The 20,401-nt window shown below is 43.5% G+C and overlaps 1 protein-coding gene across 2 annotated transcripts in view; it reads right to left on the reverse strand.

Annotated features, from left to right (window-relative positions):
- Positions 1 to 18,404, reverse strand: part of PSMF1 (proteasome inhibitor subunit 1) — a 45,350-nt gene extending 26,946 nt beyond the window's left edge. The window contains exons 1-4 of one of the 2 annotated variants that reach the window (XM_025000828.2): positions 18,237 to 18,404; positions 7,454 to 7,606; positions 5,844 to 5,926; positions 3,099 to 3,281 (exon numbers count right to left, since the gene is read on the reverse strand). In XM_025000828.2, the coding sequence (XP_024856596.1) occupies positions 3,099 to 3,281; positions 5,844 to 5,926; positions 7,454 to 7,606; positions 18,237 to 18,242 (425 nt within the window). In that variant the 5' untranslated portion in view covers positions 18,243 to 18,404. 2 annotated transcript variants of the gene reach the window in all.
- Positions 18,405 to 20,401: the final 1,997 nt, after the last annotated feature.

Raw genomic sequence — 20,401 nt, forward strand, 5'->3', positions numbered from 1 at the left:
CCTGGGTCGAGAAGATCCTCTGGAGTAGGAAATGGCAACCCACTACAGTATTCTTGTCCGGAAAATTCCACAGATGGAAGAGCTGGGAAGGCTACAATCCATGGGGTGGCAAAGAGTTGGACACGACTGAGCCACTAACACACAGAGTGTATCAGTTTGTGGAGTATTTGACATTTTTACTATGTTGAGTCTTCCACTCATGAACATGTGATGTTTCTCATTTAGGTCTTCTTTGATTATAGTTTTCAGCATAAAAGTCTGAAATGTTTCATCAGACTTACACCTAAGTGTAATTAATTTTTTCAGTGTAATTTTTTCAGTAATTCTAAATGGTGGCCTGTGCTGTGCTTAGGTGTTCAGTTGTGTCCGACTCTGCGACCCCATGGACTGCAGCCCGCCAGGCTCCTCTGTACACGGAGATTCTCCAGGCAAGAGTACTGGAGTGGGTTGCCATGCCCTCCTCCAGCGAATCTTCTAAACCCAGGGATCAAACCCAGGTCTCCCACACTGTAGGCGGATTCTTTACCAGCTGAGCTAAAAGCTATTATACTGTATCTTAAACATCTATTTCCATGTGTTTATTGCTAATACAGTGAAACACAGTTGACTTTTGGATGTTCAGCTGGTATCCTACAACCTTACTAGGCTCATAATATTCTTTTTCTGGTAGATTCCTTGAGATTTTCCATGTAGACCATTATGTCAACTATGAATGTAAACTTTTATTTCTTCCTTTCTTATCTGTATGCCTTTTCTTTTTCTTGTCTTAATGTGGTGACAAAACTTTCAGTACTATGCTGAGTAAGACTTGTGAGAGTGGATATCCTTGCCTTGTTTCTTAGGGGGAAAGACTTCAGTAACTAATTTTAAATAAATTCCTTTTGCTAGTATAATGTTGGTCTCAAAAAATATTGTTTAGGTTATTATCAAACCACTCTCCAGTTGAAGGGAAAATACAAAATCTCAGTCATGGGCTATTACTATCAGTGCTCTTATAGTCTGATCCTAGGACCCTTATTTCAATTGTTATATATTCATGCTTCCAAGTAAGACAAAACTAGGACCTTTTAAAATTTTTTTGCAGCTTTACTGAGATATTTCATGTACCACAAAATTAAGCCAGTTAACATGGTGGTTTTTAGATGTTTATAGAAAGTGCAACTATTCTAATTTTTGAATATTTTCTGCACCCTAAAAAAACACCCTGTACTCATCAGCAGTCATTCCCCATTCATGCTCTTTAATCCTTCCATCTCACCTCCTGGCAACCAAATAATCTACTTTCTGTTTCTGTGGATCTGCCTATTCTTGACATTTCACATAAATGGCTTTTTGCACTTAGCACAATGTTTTCAAGGTTCATACATGTTGTGATGTGTATCAGTATCAGTACTTCATTTTTTATTGCTCAAATATTTCCCTGTATGCATATATCACATTTATCCATTCATCAGCCGATGGACATTTAGGTTGTTTCCACTTTTAGGCTATTATGAGTAATGCTGCTATGAACATTCTTATACAAAAGTTGTACATGAAGATGTGCACAAACCAGTAGTTTATCACTGTAGTTTTGATTTCTGCTTTTTTCACGTTTATGGGCCACCTGTACACCTTTCTTGGGGAAATGTCTATTCAAATCCTTTAACATTTTTGAAATCGGGTTGTCTTTTTATTACTGAAATGTAAAGTTCTCTACGTATCTATGTATCTCTAGATACGAGTCTCTTGTCAGATATATGATTTGTAAATGATGTCAAATTCAAGATAACCCCACATACAAGTGCATATCTTTTCTGGTGTAGTTATGCTCAGGCATCTACACAATGAAACAAACATTATCTTATCATTATTTACTATTTATTTCTCATTTATATTATACTTTATATGACCCCTTTTGAAATTTTGCATTTGGTAAGTTAGATTATCTATGAACTCCATTTTAAGAGAGTAAAGGAGATTTCAGAAAATATGTTTTGATACGGGAAGTAAATCTGAGAGACCTGAGAATTACTATCCACTTAGTAAGATCTAAAAGTCTTCCCCAATTTGACTGCTGTCTAGGGCTTATCCTTAAACCTTGTCAACATATTCTGGTTACATCACAGCAGAACACTGGGCTAGAGTGAGGACACCTGAACCCCCAGCTCCGGCTCTGTCTCTTTAATTACTGGCTGGTGACCTTAGGCAAGTCATCTTAAATAATCAAACAAGCTGTTCCCAACCTTTCAAGACTTTTTATCAATTTCCACTTTGCCCACAGAAACCAGTATTTCCAAAAATTGTCAAAGAGACTTGCCAATTACTACTTATTATAGTAATAAATTTCCCATTTAATTAATCAAAGGTATATAACTGCAACACAGAGTATTTACAATGGCAGTTAACACTTATTGAGTGCTTATTATGGCTGCACAGTGAGCCCTCCCTCTCAACCCTGCCAAGCCCACCATTACTACCGCACGGTGGACTCCAAACTGGGAAGTGCCATCTCAGCTAAAGACTACGGCGTCCCTGCTCCTTGTCTTCTCTCAGAGCAAAAGTCTCCAGTCCTACATACTGCCATCCCAATCTGCAAAGATCTTAGACGTGACTTGCTCAGACCTTATGCTGTTTTGGAAAAGTTTTCATGTTGTCAAAGAGATCCGGGGCTACAATGAAGTGAAATGCAAAGAAAGGGAACACTGAGACGACATCCCCTCCAGGAACCTCCAGTATTTCTGCATCTTTGCGTTTTCCCTCAAAGCCTGATTCAGAGTCCTGTACAAACAGCTCTGGAATGAATAACTGAACCAGCTGGGCAGCAACTCTGGAGTACTACACATACACCTCAGAGGCACTGACCCTTGGGCGAGTCAGAGGCTCTGTGTAGCCTCTAAAAAAGATGCATGCAGCCTTAAGATGCTGGGGTGACTAGCAGCAGTACAAGAACTCACTGCTTCACTCAGATCTCCACTTCCTATCTCCAAATACCAAGACTCTTGACAATTCTGTTGAAGAGATGTGGGGGGTCCAGAGAGGGGTCAAGCAGCAGGGATGGTCATGGATAGAATCCTTCTAGAGAAGCTGGGGCTGCCCTCTATGGGCTGTGTACTCACCAGGTAGGCTGTCGGCTGGTATGTGGGTGTTGTGGGTGAATCCGGAGTGGGTCCACCTCTCTGGCAGTGGCAGGGGGAAACTCCCGGTGGGGACTTAGATTGGCTTTTTCCCACTGCTCATGAATAGGTGTAATAATCCCAGACACAATACGGGACCGAAGTTCCTCGCTGTTCTTGTAGACCCTGAAGAAAGGAGACGAGGCGTCAGCTGCTTTCAGCTGGTTGGTAACCCTGCGCACAGTATTCTGGTGGTGGTGCTGGTGGCGGCGGTGGCGACAATAGCGGCGACGGCCCTGATAGCGTTTGGACTGTTCGCAAGGGTGGGAACAGGCCGCCCGGCGGACCTGGGTAAGGGGGGCAATAGCCCGGCGTTGTCTCCGCGATTTGGGCCTAAGCTTCTTCGGCATCTGAGTTGCCCCTTCTCGTTTACCACCCCATTAGAAAGAGGTGAGGTGTAGGGGCACAGGGCCTTGACTCCTCTGGGCCCACCCCACCCCACCCTGCCCTCAGCCTCATTGTGTGTTCATCACATGTCATGGGAAGAGTCATGGAAGGCAAAGGCCCCATGGGAAGGATAACCAGGTTCCTGGTCCAAGTAGGCAGGGCTCCGGGGCTTAATGTCCAATTCTGTCACTAACTCAGGGGCCTTGGAAGGCTGCTCTAGGCCTCTTTTTCTCTGTCTGTGAGAGAAAAGCAATGTGAGCTATCGCTGAAGTGTTAAGGCAGACTGAGGTAGCAGGGAGTGAGCAGGACTCTACGGAATTCCTAAAAATCTGTCATTTTAAAATGAGTCATATCCTGAGTCAAATAACAAATCTTATGAACCAGGGACACAGAAAATAGACTGGTGGTTGCCAGTGGGAGGAAGTGGAAGAGGACTGAACTGGGAGTTTGGGATTAGCAGATGCAAACTGGTATATACAGAATGAATAAACAAGGTCCTACTGTGTAGCACAGGGACCTACAGTTCACTACCTCGTGATAAACCACAAAGGAAAAGAATATGATATATATGTCTACATTGTATAACTGAGTCACTCTGCTATACAGCAGTAATCAACACAATACTGTAAATCAACTATACTTCAATAAAAAATAAATTAAAAAAAAAAAGCAAACCTCATAAATGTAAATCAAAACCTGAAGGAAAACAGATGTCTTTACTGGAGAGAAAGGTGGCAAATACTGTCATAATCAAGCGACCAAACTGAACCAAATCTACAAGACAGACGTCATGAGCCTGACATGAAGCACTTAGAAGAACATAGCCTCACTTACATAGAGTTCTTGTTGAAAATGTCCAACCTGAATCAAATGATAAGTTAACAATCTGAATGTTCTATACAACAACTGACCTCAAGTCTTCAAAAATAGCAATGCTAAGAAAAATAAAAGTCTAGGAAACTTCTAGATTAAAGGTAATTGAAAAGACATGAAAATAAACGCAATTTGTGATACTTGGCTGGGTTAAAAAAACAAAAACCTCAAATTGAAAACTAAAAGACTACCCAGAAAGGACACCACTTGGATGACTGCAGAAACCTGAACACTGACTGTGTACTAAATGACATTAATGTATTAAAACTAAATTTCCTGAGTGTGATAACTGCCTTAAGGTTATACAGGAGGACATCTACATAAGAAGAAGGAGATACATGCTGAAATATTTAGGGCTTAAGGTTCATAAAGTCTGGAAATAATTCTCAGATGGCTCAAGAACAAAAAAGCATACAGAAAAAGTAAGTAAATGCAGCAAAACGTTAAAAACTGGTGAACCTAGGTGGTGGGTATATGGGTGTTCACTGTATTAGTTCTGCAAACCCTCTTTTCTGAGGGGTTGCAGATTTCAAAATAAAAAGTCAAGATAATGAGAAGACAAGTTAGACTCCAAGAAAATATTTGCAAAACACATATATGATTAATGACTGTTATCCAAAATATACAAAGAACTCCTAAAACTCAACCTTAAGAAAGCAACTTGATTAAAAAATGGATCAAAGACCCGAACAGATACCTCACCAAAGAAAATGCAAAGACAACAGAAAAGCGTATGAAAAGATATTCAACATCATATGTCATCAGGGAACTGCAAATGAAAACAAAAATGAGATACCACTACACAGCTGTTAGAACAGCCAAAATCTCAAACACTGACAAGGATGCAGACCAACAGGAACTCTCGTTTACTGCTGGTGGGAAAGCAGAATAGTACAGCTACTGAGGAAGACAGTGCAGCAGTTTCTTACGAAAGTAAACATACCCCAACACCACCAAGAATGGAATCTGGGTGATAATGGGTCAGCACAGGTTCATCAACAAACGCACCACTCTGCTGCAGGATGGTGAGAGTGCGGGGCAAGAGGGAGGTCCCAGGGAATTTGCTACACTTACTGCTCAATTTTGCTGTGACCCTAAAACTGCTGTAAAAAATAAAGTCCATTAAAACAAAAAACTGGGGAATGGAGTGTACCAGAGTAGGTACACCTTATCCTAAGAGGTCACTGGCCTGGCCCCATCTCTACCCTGCAGACTTGTGGTCTCTAAGTTGCATCATTTTATTTCACGGGGCATTTCCCACATGAATCTTCTCTTAAAATAAATTAAAAACAGAAAGAACAGAGTGCCCAGGAGAAGGATCCTTCTGTTAACCTTCCTCCATTCTCTAACACCTCAAGTCCATTCCTTATGTCTGGCCATTGATTCTCTCTTCTTTTTTCCCAGGCAAAAGCCATCACTTAGAAATACCTGTGGAAGTCAACCAGATGTTCTGAATCGATATAATCATTCAAGTTCAGGGTCAAATCTGACACTTGCTGTGAGCCATGTTCCTAGAAAAATGAAAACAAAAAATGAGAGACTGGGGTATTTCTGGTCTAATGAGTGAGTAAGTGGGCAACTAGAGGGGAGAAGAACAATTTTATATCCAACCTAAAGAAATACACATGGGCACCAAGAGACATATACAAGGACTATTTGTAACAGATGAAATACACATTGAGCATTTGGGGCCAACTCTTGATTTAGGAATAATGCCTTTCTGAGGCAGAGCCCAGAAAAACCTACTTCCCAAGCTCTTTTGCAGCTTAAAATCAAACATGTGAATGGGGTGCCAAAAAGATGCACAACTTCAACTTGGCGGTGAGCAACATGGACAAACAGGCTGGGTAAGAAGCAGACATCTTGCCATTATGGGCCGCAGCAGAAGCACAGGGGCTACAACATCAGTGGCTCATGAGAAGGGGGCCCCTGGGTTGGCAGCCAGCCAGTACCTAATGCCCTGGGCTGACGGCAGCAGCACTGGTTTCCACAGCATGGTTTGGAGCAATGCCCTGGAAGCTCAGCCTTCAAAGTGCTTCTCCAGCCCTTCTGACAACATGGTTATCCCAGTTCTTTTAATAAACCCAACTATTCAAATGAACCTAAAGGGATTTCGTTGTTTCAAACTAAGAATCTTGAGTGATATACGATATAAGTGATCATCAAAAGGAAGAGGGGTAAATAAATTATTGTACTATGGAATACTACATAGTGGTTAAAATGAATCAGGCATAGTCATTTGCATTGCCATGTAAAGACCTCCAAAACATATCAAGGTAAAAATGCAAAGTGCAGAACACTACAGACTGCATGATATCTTTATATGAATCCAGACAACCAGGCCAAACCTAGAGAGTCATTGCCCTCAGGGTGCTTAGAGGGCATGTTATATAGACTACAGAACATTCTGCTATAGTGGCAGAATACAAAATATTACACCAAAGCATAAATGTAATGAACTAACTGCAAACCGTGTCAAGTACCAGGCAGGAAAATAAAATGATGAAGCAGAGGCATAATTTAGATCTTTCTGACAGACTAGAGGAAGCAGTCAGGACTGACTGAACTTTCTGAGTAAGTGAAAAGAAAACAAGAGGGAGTCAGTCAGGCTAAAGGACTGTACCTGTGTGAGGCAGCAAAGGTGGAGAGAGGAAGAGCTTTCCAGGAGGGAAAACGAGAAGGATAAAGGCTTCAAGGCAGCAAAAAGCTGTGAGCCAAGCAAGTCTAAGGAACTAAAAGCCGTCCCCTAGGGCTACAGTAAGCTTTTTTGGTTTTCTCCCAAGTTGTCCCTGAATGAATCTATCTTAATTTACTTCACTATTCCTTTGTGATGGCAAGCACTTCCTTTTACAATAATAAGGAGTAGACATCTTTGAACACAAAGCATTTCTACATTTAGGGTCCTGGCCTCAGAATAAAGTTCCAGAAGTAGGATCACTAGCTAAAGGCTTCACGTACACTGAGGGCTCTTAAATGGGTTTCAAAAAGGCGATCCCAAGGTCCATTCCCAACATCAGATTCTTTGTGACTACACTCACCAGCACATTGATGATCATGCTGTTCTCCACGGTGACAGCCTTCACGAGGAGCTTTCTGGACCCATCCTTGGACTCATACCGGAGGACATACAGGTCTTTATTACTGTTCCATTCCACTGGCAGCAGTTCTGATTTCTTATCATTGGGACCCGGCTGAGAAGACACCAGAGAGGAGAAAGATCATGATTTCAGATCTGAAAAAAGGAAATTACAGATAATCGAATCCTGTTCCCTCACTTTACAGATGAGGACATGGAGGTCGGGAGAAGTAAAACGTCCAAGGTCCAACAGCAAGTGAGGGATCTGTGGTCTCTGGACTCCAGCTCCAGCGTTTCCCCCTCACTCCTGACTGCCTTTGTGACACAGCACTGGAACTTGTTTAGAAGCTACAGTCTTGGTTGAATAATCTCTCCATCTCCCTGCCAAGAATAAGGCCAGTCATCTCAAGGAATACTGTGAAATTCTAAGGACAGTGTTTCTCAAAGTTTGGAATTTCAGCCAACTGCAAAGGCATCATGAAAGTAGTGACTAAAAATAGACTGTAATGACACCTCTCCAGACTACTGTAGTGGTTTAACAAAAGTTATGAATAACTTTCATACAAACACAAAATATAGCATATGTACAAGATTTTAAAAAAAAGAATTATAAAATGGACAACTAGGTGTCTACAACCAGCTTAAGACAAAGAACATGGCTTGAGTAGTGTACCCCTAATGAATCTCCCTCCTCTTCCCTTGTGGGTAGTCACTAGTCTGTATTTTTAAAAATTTCCTTACTTTTCCTTATAGTTATGTTACTATACACAAATCCTAAAAATAAGTTGTTTCAAATGTTTTTGAATTTTATATAAATGGCATCACTTTTGTCATTTTCATTCAATATTGTTTTGAGAGTTATCCGTAACTATAGTTGATGCACAGTGCATTCCATTGCTACATAGTTCACAGCCACATAATGCACCGTTGTATGAATATGCTGCAAGTTACACTCCCTTGATGGATATGTGGGGTGTTTCCAACTTATCTGTTATGCTATTATAAATAACGCTGCTATGAACGCTCTTGTACACAGGTTAGCTCACACATCTCCTAGTAACATAGAAATGAACTTCTATAAAATATATGTAGGGGAAGAACTTTTAATTTATAAGATAAAGTCAATTGTTTGCCAAAGTACGGATTTACACTCTCATGAGCAATGTATCCAAGTTCTTGTTTCAAGTGGTCAGCAACATGCTATTGTCCAACTTAAAATATTTTTGCCAACCAAATGGATGTAAAAATGCATCACTGGGAGTTGTGATGTTCTCCTTTCTTAAAAGAAAAACAAACCCAAGGACTTTCCTTTTATACACTAATGTTTGTGACATAGTTCTCAAACTATTTCTATAGAAAAACCCAAAACCTGATTTCCAGATGGGAAAAGATTTCTTAAACAAGGTCCACAAAAGAAAAAAATGCTATCTTCGACACTGCTCATATTTTAAAGCTTCCGATCAATAACCGCTACTACTAACAAAGTGAACAGGCAGCCACAGGCTAGGATGAGCTATGTGCCATGGCTGCAAATGAAAAAGAATCAATACCTAGTACAAAAAGGGAATGCCTGAAAAATGAACTATAAAAATTGGTAATCCACTTGAAAAACTGGCAAAAGGTAAGAGCAACTAACTCTGTATAAAGGGTTGTTCAACTTTACTAGCATTCAGAGATACCAGGATCCATCCATCCGACTGCTATTATCCGTTTTTCTATTTTTTGCCAGGTGTTTGTGTGGGTGTAAGGAGAATGGCAACCTCTAAGTACTGCTGGAGGCTGTTCATATTCATACAACCCCCTTTGGAGAGCAATTTGGTAATATTTAGTGCCATCAGATAAGCCAATACCCCAAGACCTTAAACCTCCACTCCTAAAAGAAATTCTGTACACAGAGGCACAGGGAATATGACAAGGGCTTGTTGAGGGCACCAAAGGGGAGGCAAATTGCACAATATGCCCATAGTACAGCAGTGAGAAGAGACAACTAGATCTAATTGCAGTATTATAGGTAAAAATAAACAACATGACAAACTTTTTTAAAAAATGAGATTTACAGTTGGGTACCATTTATGTAAAAAGAATAATTAAAACACATGAAAAAAACCATCTATATTATTTTCATGGATGCATATGTCTATAGCTAAACACAGAGCAAGTGGACTGGGAAGATCTGTATTCACGAGACTATAGTGGGAAGGAGTGGGACCAAAGATGAAGAACAACAACAACACACAAAGGTCTAAGCACACAAACCTCACAGATACCAAGGACAACGGGAAGCCAAGAATAGAGACTGTGGGCCTCTCCTCTTTGGTCACCTCTAGGCCTTGTAAATCAAACGAGCAAAGTGGTGCCAAATAAAATTCAAGATGTTGCAACTGACCTGGTTTCAAACCTGGCTAAATGACAAGGAAACTCACAGGCCTGAAGCAGGGAAATGAAAGTGACAGAAAACAAAAGTGAAACTTATCAGCCAACTCTGCTTAAGAAATTATCCCCTCACCCCTAGCTGGGTAAATTTCCTGTAACACGTGTAGTGTCCTGGATTTATGGTTTACTTTGGAAGCCAAGAATTTGATAATATGACTTGTCTTTGTTGTATCAAGGGCCTCTGAATTTATATTTCTACTCTCCATGTACAGCATTCAACCTACCAGAATTTCTTCCTGGAATATATGTAACTGGGCCTGCTCACTGCCCCATAACATCTGGCTTCCAGAGCAAGAGACACTACTGGGGTCTGGCGGGGCTGATACCTCTCACTGCAGCAGAACCAGTGCTCCCCAGCTCAGCGCCTGCCCTGATAAGGGAAAACAGGTGGGACTGAAAGAGACTGGCCTTGGTGATATCAAGTCAAACATGGCATTCAACTGCCTTTTGGACTAGGACATCAATATCAGACCTCCCAAAGAGCTACAACTGGAAAGTAGCCAAAGTACATGGTTGTGTAGTTTAACTGGCTTGGATGAAAAAAATCTAAGAGCTAAGAGGGGACTGTGGCAACCCACTCCAGTATTCTTGCCTGGGGTATCCCATGGACAGAGGGGTCCAGCAGGCTACAGTCCACGGGGTAGCAGAGTCAGACATGACTTTACAACTAAACAACAAGAGGGAGCTGAGAATTGCCCAAGGTCATGGTAAGTCAGGTGCAGAGCTGGGTTTGGCATTCAGAGCTCCTGGTTGCCTGTGTTATGGCTAAAGATGCCCACCCCACAAAGTAAAGATAGCTGTCCCCTTAGGCAAAATCCTGGGGCTGGAAGTATTCTTTAATGGCCGTGAGTGCATCCCAGTATCCCTGGGCTAAAATGTGTCTCAAAAAGATCATTTCAGGCATTTTTCTCTTTTGTCATAATCCTTAGATTCCTACAACAGAACACAAAATCCTCGAATTCAAGCCTGTGGCCATCTCTATTCCCTGGCCACCTAAACGACCTGACAGAGCTATAAAGTTCTTACGAGGTGTGGTGCTGACTTCAAGAAAGAAATCCAAACTCAATACTGAATTTTTGATTGAAAATGCATTGTTCTTCTAATCAAGTTTTATGTACACAGTTTTCCTGAACCAGAGAATATAGAACCAAAGAGAAAAGGAGACAATTTAGCTTTCTATTTAACTGTCAACATAGTAAATGATCAAGTACAGAATTTCAGGACCTTCCTCTCTCTCTTATCACCCCTAGAAGGGTGGGAAGCAGGAGGCGGCTGCTTCAGACAAACATTCTCTGAACTTTGCAAACACCGCTGGTCTCAGCTGAGTCTGTGGGCCCCACGCTGGAAAACTAAAACCTCTCTTGAATAAACTAATAGGAAAGATACTCCTCCAAAAGGCTTCTACTCTGAATGAAAGTAAACGCAGAAGTGAGAGGACGACAAGCACAACCTGAGCCCCAGAAGCATTTAAGGGCAGAGAGAAGCAAAAATACACCACGCTTTAGTGCGCAACACAAACACTCATCCCCCAGGGGCACATGCTTGACCTAGCACTGGAGTGGACAGACAGACAGTGGGTAATGCTTTCCAATTCCCCATATGCACTCTCCTGGGGCCTCCCCCAAGAGGTCTGGAGCCAGCAACTTTTTCTGTTTTGCATGAACTCAACATGTGGCATGGTAAACAGACTGCACCTCTGAGATTCAGTCAGGGATCTTTTTTTTAAACCAAATCATGTTCTTTCTTAAAACTTGGAAGCCTGGAGTACAGACAGGGGAAAGCTGGCGGTTAGGAGCAGGCAATGATCCACACAGACTGAGGTCTCTAAGCTGTCAAAGAGTCTCCAACAGAGTTGCTGGCAGGATTTGCGCAGGAAGAGGTCGAGGTCAGTGCTCACAGGAAGCTGATGTGTACAATGACCCTGCGGGGGAGAGCCACAGGGAAGGGGCAGGGAAGATGGGAGAATGCTACAGCAAAGAATCAAGTGAGGCAGGCTGGCACCAGCAGTCCTGGGGCTCTGTGGGGACTGGCAACAAGGCCCCCAGCTGTAAGAGGCAGAGTCTGAGAATGGGAGAGCAGGAGGGGCTGCTTCTGTAGGGACAGCTATGGTGAAGGACAGTTTAATTGGCCTTCACACCCAGGATGCATGTGTGTACATGTTGGGGAGGTGGTTGTTGGCCCGGAGCCTGAGGTCAAGATGACAACGGTGAGTGGGCAGCACGGGGCCCTGCAGTGTAGAGTGAAGGGTGTCGAGCCCTCTGCTCTTGACTGGAGCTGAGTCCAAGCGCTCCCCTATACTGGTGTCCCTCTATACGGTGCTTGGATCCAGGTGAACGCTCCAGTACAGTAGGAGGGTGGTACTGAATACAGCCCTCACCCCGGGTAGGTGAGGAGTGCTCAAGGGAGCTTATAACCCCCGTCTCGGTGCCAGAGGGCAAAATCCCAGCCTGGGAGAACGCCAGCCGGTGCTGGAGCGAGTTTCTGACCATGGGTTTTCAAATCACGTTGTGCCAGCTAGAATGCAACAGTAGAGCACCTCCCTGAGCCGCAGAGTACAGGTACCAAAACTGTCATGAGCCTCAGGGCCCGGACCTGGGAAGGGGGAAGGTCGGGCACTCTGGACCAGGCCTCTGGGATCTGGATTCGGGCAGAAGACGCCTCCCGCCTCCACAATGGTCCCACGCCACCCTGGCTCCGTGGCGTACCTGGTCGCCGGCACCCAAGCCGTAGTAGCCGTGCGTGACCACCTCCCAGTGCAGGAAGCAGACAAGCGCGTCCTGCGCGCAGGTGATGGCCGGCGCCGCCGACGCGAACAGTACCTCCAAGCCAGCCATGGGCGACCCTGGCTTCTGCGGGCGGAGGAAGGGAGGAAGAAAGTGCGGTGAGCCGACAGGGCCCTCACAACACTGCTGACTCCTCTCCGCTACTCCGCAGGTAGTGGTCTAATGTCAACCTGCGCGACCAAAATGGAGACGCCCAGAGGCGGGGGTGTGGCCACCGGAAGTAACTTCCAACTCCCGCGCTACCGCGCGAGAGCGCCCGGCTGGAAACAGAAGGAAGACTCTTAAAGGTTCCGTCAGGCAGAGCATGGGCAGGGCAGGACCCCTGGGAGCGAGGTCCTTCAAAGTTGGGATCTTCATCTTCTCTGTAGGTGGTAGATGTGCTACACGTAGGTTGTGGCATCGTTGAAGAGAGGCTACCTTTGTTTTGAGTCACAGACTTCTGCAAAATAGGGTGGGCGTATGCTTGTAAGAGAAGAGATTACGAAATAAGATTAAAACATTTTCGTAGTAATAGCCGGCACTTAATGCAGTACTTCGGAGAAGGCAATGGCACCCCACTCCAGTATTCCTGCCTGGAAAATCCCGTGGACGGAGGAGCCGGGTAGGCTGCAGTCCATGGGGTCGCTACGAGTCGGATACGACTGAACGATTTCACTTTCACTTTTCACTTTCATGCATTGGAGAAGGCAATGGTAACCCACTCCAGTGTTCTTGCCTGGAGAATCCCAGGGACGGGGGAGCCTGGTGGGCTGCCGTCTATGGGGTCACACAGAGTCGAACACGACTGAAGTGACTTAGCAGCAGCAGCAGCAGCAGCAATGCAGTGCTTGCTCCATGGAACGTTATTGTAAATGTTTTACTTGTATTAATTTATTTAACCCTCAAGACTGAACCCTATAAAGTTGGTATTTGATAGCTCTATTTTGCAGATGGGTAAACAGACACACGGGGCTTCCCAGGTGGCTCAGTGGTAAAGAATCTGCCTATCAAGCAGGAGAGGCGGGTTCTATCCCTCGGTCCGGAATATTCCCTGGAGAAGGAAATGGTAACCCACTCCAGTATTCTTGCCTGGGAAATCCCATGGACACAGGTGTCTGGTAGGCTACAGTCCATGGGATCGCAAAAGAGTAGAACACTTTTAGTGTTCTACACAACGATTTAGTGACTGCACAACGCAACAAACACACACAGACGAGTGTATTTGACCAAGATGAGTGAACAATAGAGATGGTACTGCAATCTAGCAGTCTGGCTCATTGGATAACATTTATTAAATGTTTATTGTGTGCTGGATCCTGGGTGAAAAACTTCGTATCATTCTATCAAATGTTTTATGAAGTATGTTCCATTATCATTCCCATTTTGCAAATTTAGCTCAGATGGAAAAGAATCTGCCTGCAATGCGGGAGGCCTGGGTTCCATCCCTGGGTTGGGAAGGTCCCCTGGAGAAGGGAATGGCAACCCACTCCAGTGTTCCTGCCTGAAGAATCCCATGGACAGAGGAGTCTGTCAAGCTATAGTCCAGGGGGGTCTCAAAGAGTTGAACACAACTGAGAGACTAACACTTTCATTTTTCACTTGGAAAATGGAAGCTGCTTCTCCCAAGAAGACACAACTGCTGAATGCAGAGCTGATCTACTTCCAAATGTCAGTCATTTATTTGACTGTCTTCTTCCTGATTTGTACCACTTACTGTTTTTACTCAAATAAATTTAGTTTTCTGGTCCCAGTCAGCACCCTCCTGCAAGCCACCATCATCCCCCACTTGAATGTCTGCACCAACCACTAAATTGCCTTACTCCATCTCTGACTCCTAAAAGTCTGTTCTACACTCTGCCACTAGAGATCCTGTTAGAATACACACCAGATCACATCCCTCTGCTTGAAACCTCCCGGGATTCCCATCACTCAAAAGAAAAGTAAGTCCTTCCCCTGGGTCTGCAGGAACCATCATCTGATATGCTTTCCCCACCCTCACCTCTCTCTTAGACATTAACTCCTTCAACTCCCCTCTCATCCTCTGCACTCCTGACTGTAGTAACCTTGACTTCCCTCGCCTTTCACACCCACATCTGATCCAACTTTACCCTCAGAATGTGTTCTGTATCTAATCCCTTCCTCTCACCCCCACTGCCTTCCCCTGGACCGCTCTTTCCACAAAGACCTGCATGGTTTATGCCTTCATTTTAGGTGACTCCTTCCCTCACCTCCTCTCAGCCTCAGCAGAGGGCTTCCCTGACATCCCAGCTAAATAATATCCTATCTTAACCCCTTTATTGTTCAGTCATTCAGTCATATCTGACTCTTTGCGACCCTATGGACTGCAGCACCCCAGGCTTCCCTGTCCATCACCATCTCTTGGAGCTTGCTGAAACTCATGTCCATTAAGTTGGTGATGCCATCAAACCATCTCGTCCTCTGTTGTCCCCTTCTGCTCCTGCCTTCTATCTTTTCCAGCATCAAAGTCTTTTCCAGTGAGTCAGCTCTTCGCATCAGGTGGCCAAAATACTAGAGCTTCAGCATCAGTTCTTCCAATGAATATTCAGGGTTGATTTCCTTTAGAATTGACTAGTTTGATCTCCTTGCAGTCCAAGGGACACTTAAGTCTTCTTCAATACCACAGTTGGAAAGCATCGATTGTTCGGCACTCAGCCATCTTTATGGTCCAACTCTCACATCCATTCATGACTACTGGAAAAACCATAGCTTTGACTATACAGACCTTTGTCCGTAAAGTAATGTCTCTGCTTTTTAATATGCTTTTCAATATGTCTAGCTTTGTCATAGCTTTATTTAATCCCTTACCTTGCTGTCTTTCCTGCAAAGCTTTAATCATAACCTGACACTATGCTAAATATTTATTTGCTTAATAATTTGATGACTGGCTTACCACTAAACTGTGACAAGGGAGAAGGGACCATGTCTGTCTAGTGCACAGGTGTAATTTAATGCTTCCCTGGTTCAATATATACTTATTGTAATGAATGAATGAATGGTGAATGAATGAAATATTGGCCTGGGCTTAGCCCAGTGGGGCCAATTTCACCCTTTTGAAATCCACTACCCATTTTGTTAGCTGGCCCAGTACTTCTCCAAATTTTGTGTTCTTGGGGTTCCCCTGGGATGCCCAGGTTCTTGAATCCCATTTGCAGAGATTCTGGTTGAGCATGTCTGAGGCAGAGTGCAGGTAGGTCAAACACATGTTCAGATCAGATCAGTTGCTCAGTCGTGTCCGACTCTTTGCAACCCCATGAATCGCAGCACGCCAGGCCTACCTGTCCATCACCAACTCCCGGAGTCCACTGAGACTCACGTCCATCGAGTCAGTGATGCCATCCAGCCATCTCATCCTCTGTCGTCCCCTTCTCCTCTTGCCCCCAATCCCTCCCAGCATCAGAGTCTTTTCCAATGAGTCAACTCTTCACATGAGGTGGCCAAAGTACTGGAGTTTCAGCTTTAGCACCATTCCTTCCAAAGAAATCCCAGGGCTGATCTCCTTTAGAATGGACTGGTTGGATCTCCTTGCAGTCCAAGGGACTCTCAAGAGTCTTCTCCAACACTGCAGTTCAAAAGCATCAATTCTTCGCCTCTCAGCCTTCTTCACAGTCCAACTCTCATATCCATACATGACCACAGGAAAAACCATAGCCTTGACTAGACGGACCTTTGTTGGCAAAGTAATGTCTCTGCTTTTCAATATGCTATCTATGTTGGTCATAACTTTCCTTCCAAGGAGTAAGCGTCTTTTAATTTCATGGCTGCAATCACCACCTGCAGTGATTTTGGAGCCCCAAAAATAAAGTCTGACACTGTTTCCACTGTTTCCCCATCTATTTCCCATGAAGTGATGGGACCAGATGCCATAATCTTCGTTTTCTGAATGTTGAGCTTTAAGCCAACTTTTTCACTCTCCACTTTCACTTTCATCAAGAGGCTTTTGAGTTCCTCTTCACTTTCTGCCATAAGGGTGGTGTCATCTGCATATCTGAGGTTATTGATATTTCTCCTGGCAATCTTGATTCCAGCTTGTATTTCTTCCAGTCCAGCGTTTCTCATGATGTACTCTGCATAGAAGTTAAATAAGCAGGGTGACAATATACAGCCTTGATGTACTCCTTTTCCTATTTGGAACCAGTCTGTTGTTCCATGTCCAGTTCTCACTGTTGCTTCCTGACCTGCGTACAAATTTCTCAAGAGGCAGGTTGGGTGGTGCTAAAGCTGATGACCATGGAACTCCTGACGTGTATTGGCAGTGCTGCCAGTGACATAAAGCTACTTGCCCTTTGCACTGAGAAATGTTGCACTTGCAAGCTTCCTACTTTTGCTTACTGTATCCCTTCTGCAGTGTCCTTCCCCATTATTGAAAATTCTCACCTATTCATTCATTCACTCATTTACAAAACCTCAGTAGGCTGGATCACCACGAATAGTGATGCAAGCTGTGCACTGCACAAAAGTAGCAGCCCCGTTCCTAAGTGTCTACTATGAGTCAGGCCCAGATAACCAAGCCTTAGTTCCTGCCTTTATGGAGCTCACTGTCTAGTGGTTAAAAAAATGACAGAGATAACCCAGTGTGAAAACTGCCATGGCAGAGGGGCACCTGGAGGACTGTACCAGGCAGCTGGTACTGTGTGATTGGCGGGTCACTGTTGCATGAGTAAGACCTTCCCCCATCTCCTCTGCTCACAGTCAATTACTCTCTGTTAGTGCAGGTAGCCTCAGTGGGGTGCCAAAGGGTGGGCATGGACAGTGAGATCTATCATGTTCAGTGGGGAAGAGAATTTTGTCACTGAAGTTGGTTAGAATGACTGGTTCATGGTGATAAGAAAAGTAGACTGGTTGTTGGTCCATTATATTACTGCTTGTAAGTGTTTTAAAGGCAAAGTCCCCACCACCTCCACCATTGCCTGAACCTGGGTAGATGGCTCCCCTTGGTTTGGCCGTTGCTTTGCATACAATTGGTTACAGCTCACAGAACTTTGTTTCCTTGTGATACATCATCCCTGTTAGCTTGGGTTCCCACAGAAGCCAGCCTGAGATGAGGATTTGAGTGGTTTACTGGGGGGTGATTCCAGGAAATAGCAGTAAGGGAGTAGAGAAGTGAGACAGGGAATGGAAGGGAGCCAATGTATGTTATGTGCTCATGCCAGGATGCTACCTGTGGGCACCTGAAGCTCAGTCCTGCCAGGCAACTCTGGGAAGCAGTGTAGGACATGTCTCAGAGTTGTTTCAGTTGAAGGCGAGGCAACCGGGGTGTTTTGTTCACTCACTCCGATCTGCCACAGTTCAAGGTCTGTGGGCCAGCAGCCAGCATGGAGTAGGCACTAGCATCTGGGTATTGAAAGAATGAAGTGAGTTCTATCTCTTGCACTAGGCTGGGAATCCCTTGAGACCAGGATTGTCTTCCATTCACACTGGATCCTGGGGTCCTCCAGGGTCCTCCATGAATGGGAGCAAATGGGGGAATCCTCTGGGGCTGAAGGTTGTCTGTGCCATGCCCTCAGTCCATCTAGCATTCTGTGGACTTACCGCCATCAACAAGAGTCTCAGTTGTCTCTGTGAGGCTGGTAGAAGGTGCCTCCCTGGCTGGGGCCCAGCGGCCTGGGCTGTTCAGAGTCCATGCCAGAGATCAGGGCCCAGGGTGGTGGAAGAACATGGCAAGTTGTTGCACCCACCAGTTCTTGGTTGCCAAGTGACAGCAATATGCATATTCCAAGTTCCTTGGAAACGATCTCCCTGGAAACTGTGAAAAAGTGAGCTGAGAAGCAGGATCCAGATGAACAGTTAGGTGGAATCATTCACCACTGGAATCCTGCCCCTTTAGCCTAACATCAGGTCAACCACTACACCTCCTCCAGGAAGCCCTCCATGATTGATACTATTCAGTAGTATCTGAACTTCCCATTTGCCTTGTCAATGGGGTGCCCAGCATATTTGACACCTAGATGGGATAATTTTTTAAGAATATATATATATATATATATATTATATAATTTTAATATAACTGTTAGTTTTTTGAAAGTTTTTTATTGTGGTAAAATATATATAACAAAATTTAGTTATCTTAATGATTTAGAAGTATATGGTTCAGGGGTATTAAATACATACATACGGTTGTGCAATCACCAACATTCATCTTCAGAACTCATTTCATTTTGCACAACTTAAAACTTTGTACCCATTAAACATGAACTCCCCATCTTCCCCTCTTCCCAGTCCCTGGCAATCACCATTCTACTTTCTGTCTCTAGGGATTTGACTACTCTAGATACCTCATTTAAGTGGAATCATATAGTATTGTCTTTTTATAACTGGTTTATTTCACAGCTAAATGTCTTCAAGATTGATCCGTATTGTAGCATGTGTCAGAATGTCCTTCCTTTTAAAGGCTGAATAAAATTCCATATATATATGTATATATCTATTAATATGTCACATATATGGATTCCCAGGTTACTTAGTGGTAAAGAATCTGCCTGCCAAGTAGGAGATGCGAATTCAATCCCTGGGTTGGGAAAATCCCCTGGAGAAATAAATGGCAACCTGCTCTAGTATTCCTGCCTGGAAAATCCCATGGACAGAGGAGCCTGGCAGCCTACAGTCTGTGGGGTTGCAAAGAGTCGGATACAACTTAGCAACTAAACAACAACAAATGACAGATATATATCTATATATCTGTTCACATATCTATCTATCTATACAATGGAATGTCTATATCTATTACATTGTGCTTATCCACTCCTCTGTTGGTGGACACTGGGGTTGCTTCCACCTTTTGGCTATTATGAACCATGCTTCTATGAACATGTGTGTACAAATATTTCTTCAAGACCTTGATTTCAGTTGTTTTGAATATATACCCACAAGTAGAATTCTTGAATCAACGGCAATTTTATTTCTAATTTTATGAGGAATCACCATACTGTTTTCCACTGGGGTTGTAACATTTTACATTTCCACCAACAGTACACAACGGTTCACATTTCTCCACATTTTCACCAACATTTGTTATTTTCTGTTTTGTTTTTGATAGTGGCCATGCTAATGGGTATGAACTGATATCTCTTTATGGTTTTGATTTGCATTTCCCTAATGATTAGCGATGTTGAGCATCAATTCATGTGCTTATAGGCCATTTGTATATCTGCTTTGAAGAACTGTCTGTGCAAGTCTTTTGCCCATTTTTGAATTAGGTTGTTTTGGGATAGATTTTATTGTTTAGAGCAGTTTCAGATTCACATCAGAAATTGAAAGGAAGTTATAGAAATTTCCTATATACTCTCTCCCTCAACACATGCACAGCCCTTCCCTTTATCAATATCCCCCAAAGAATGGTACATTTTTTACAGTTGGTGAACTTACATTGACACATCATTATCACCACAGTTCTTAGTTTACATCAGGGTTCATTCTTGGTGTTGTACATTCTGTAGGTTTGAACAAATGTATAATGACATATTTCTGCCATCATGGATTCGTACAGAGTAATTTCACTGCCTTAAAAATCCTTTTCCCTCCACCTATTTATCCCTTCCTCCCTCTTAATCCTTGGTAACCACCATTATTTTTACTTCTTCATAGTTTGCCTTTTCCAAAATATTACACATACAGCATGTAGTCTTTTCAGACTGGTTTCTTTCACTTAGTAGTACACATTTACAGTTCTTCCATGTATTTTCATGGCTTGATAGCTT

Source organism: Bos taurus, chromosome 13, assembly GCF_002263795.3.
Source record: "Bos taurus isolate L1 Dominette 01449 registration number 42190680 breed Hereford chromosome 13, ARS-UCD2.0, whole genome shotgun sequence".
Lineage (NCBI taxonomy): Eukaryota > Metazoa > Chordata > Mammalia > Artiodactyla > Bovidae > Bos > Bos taurus.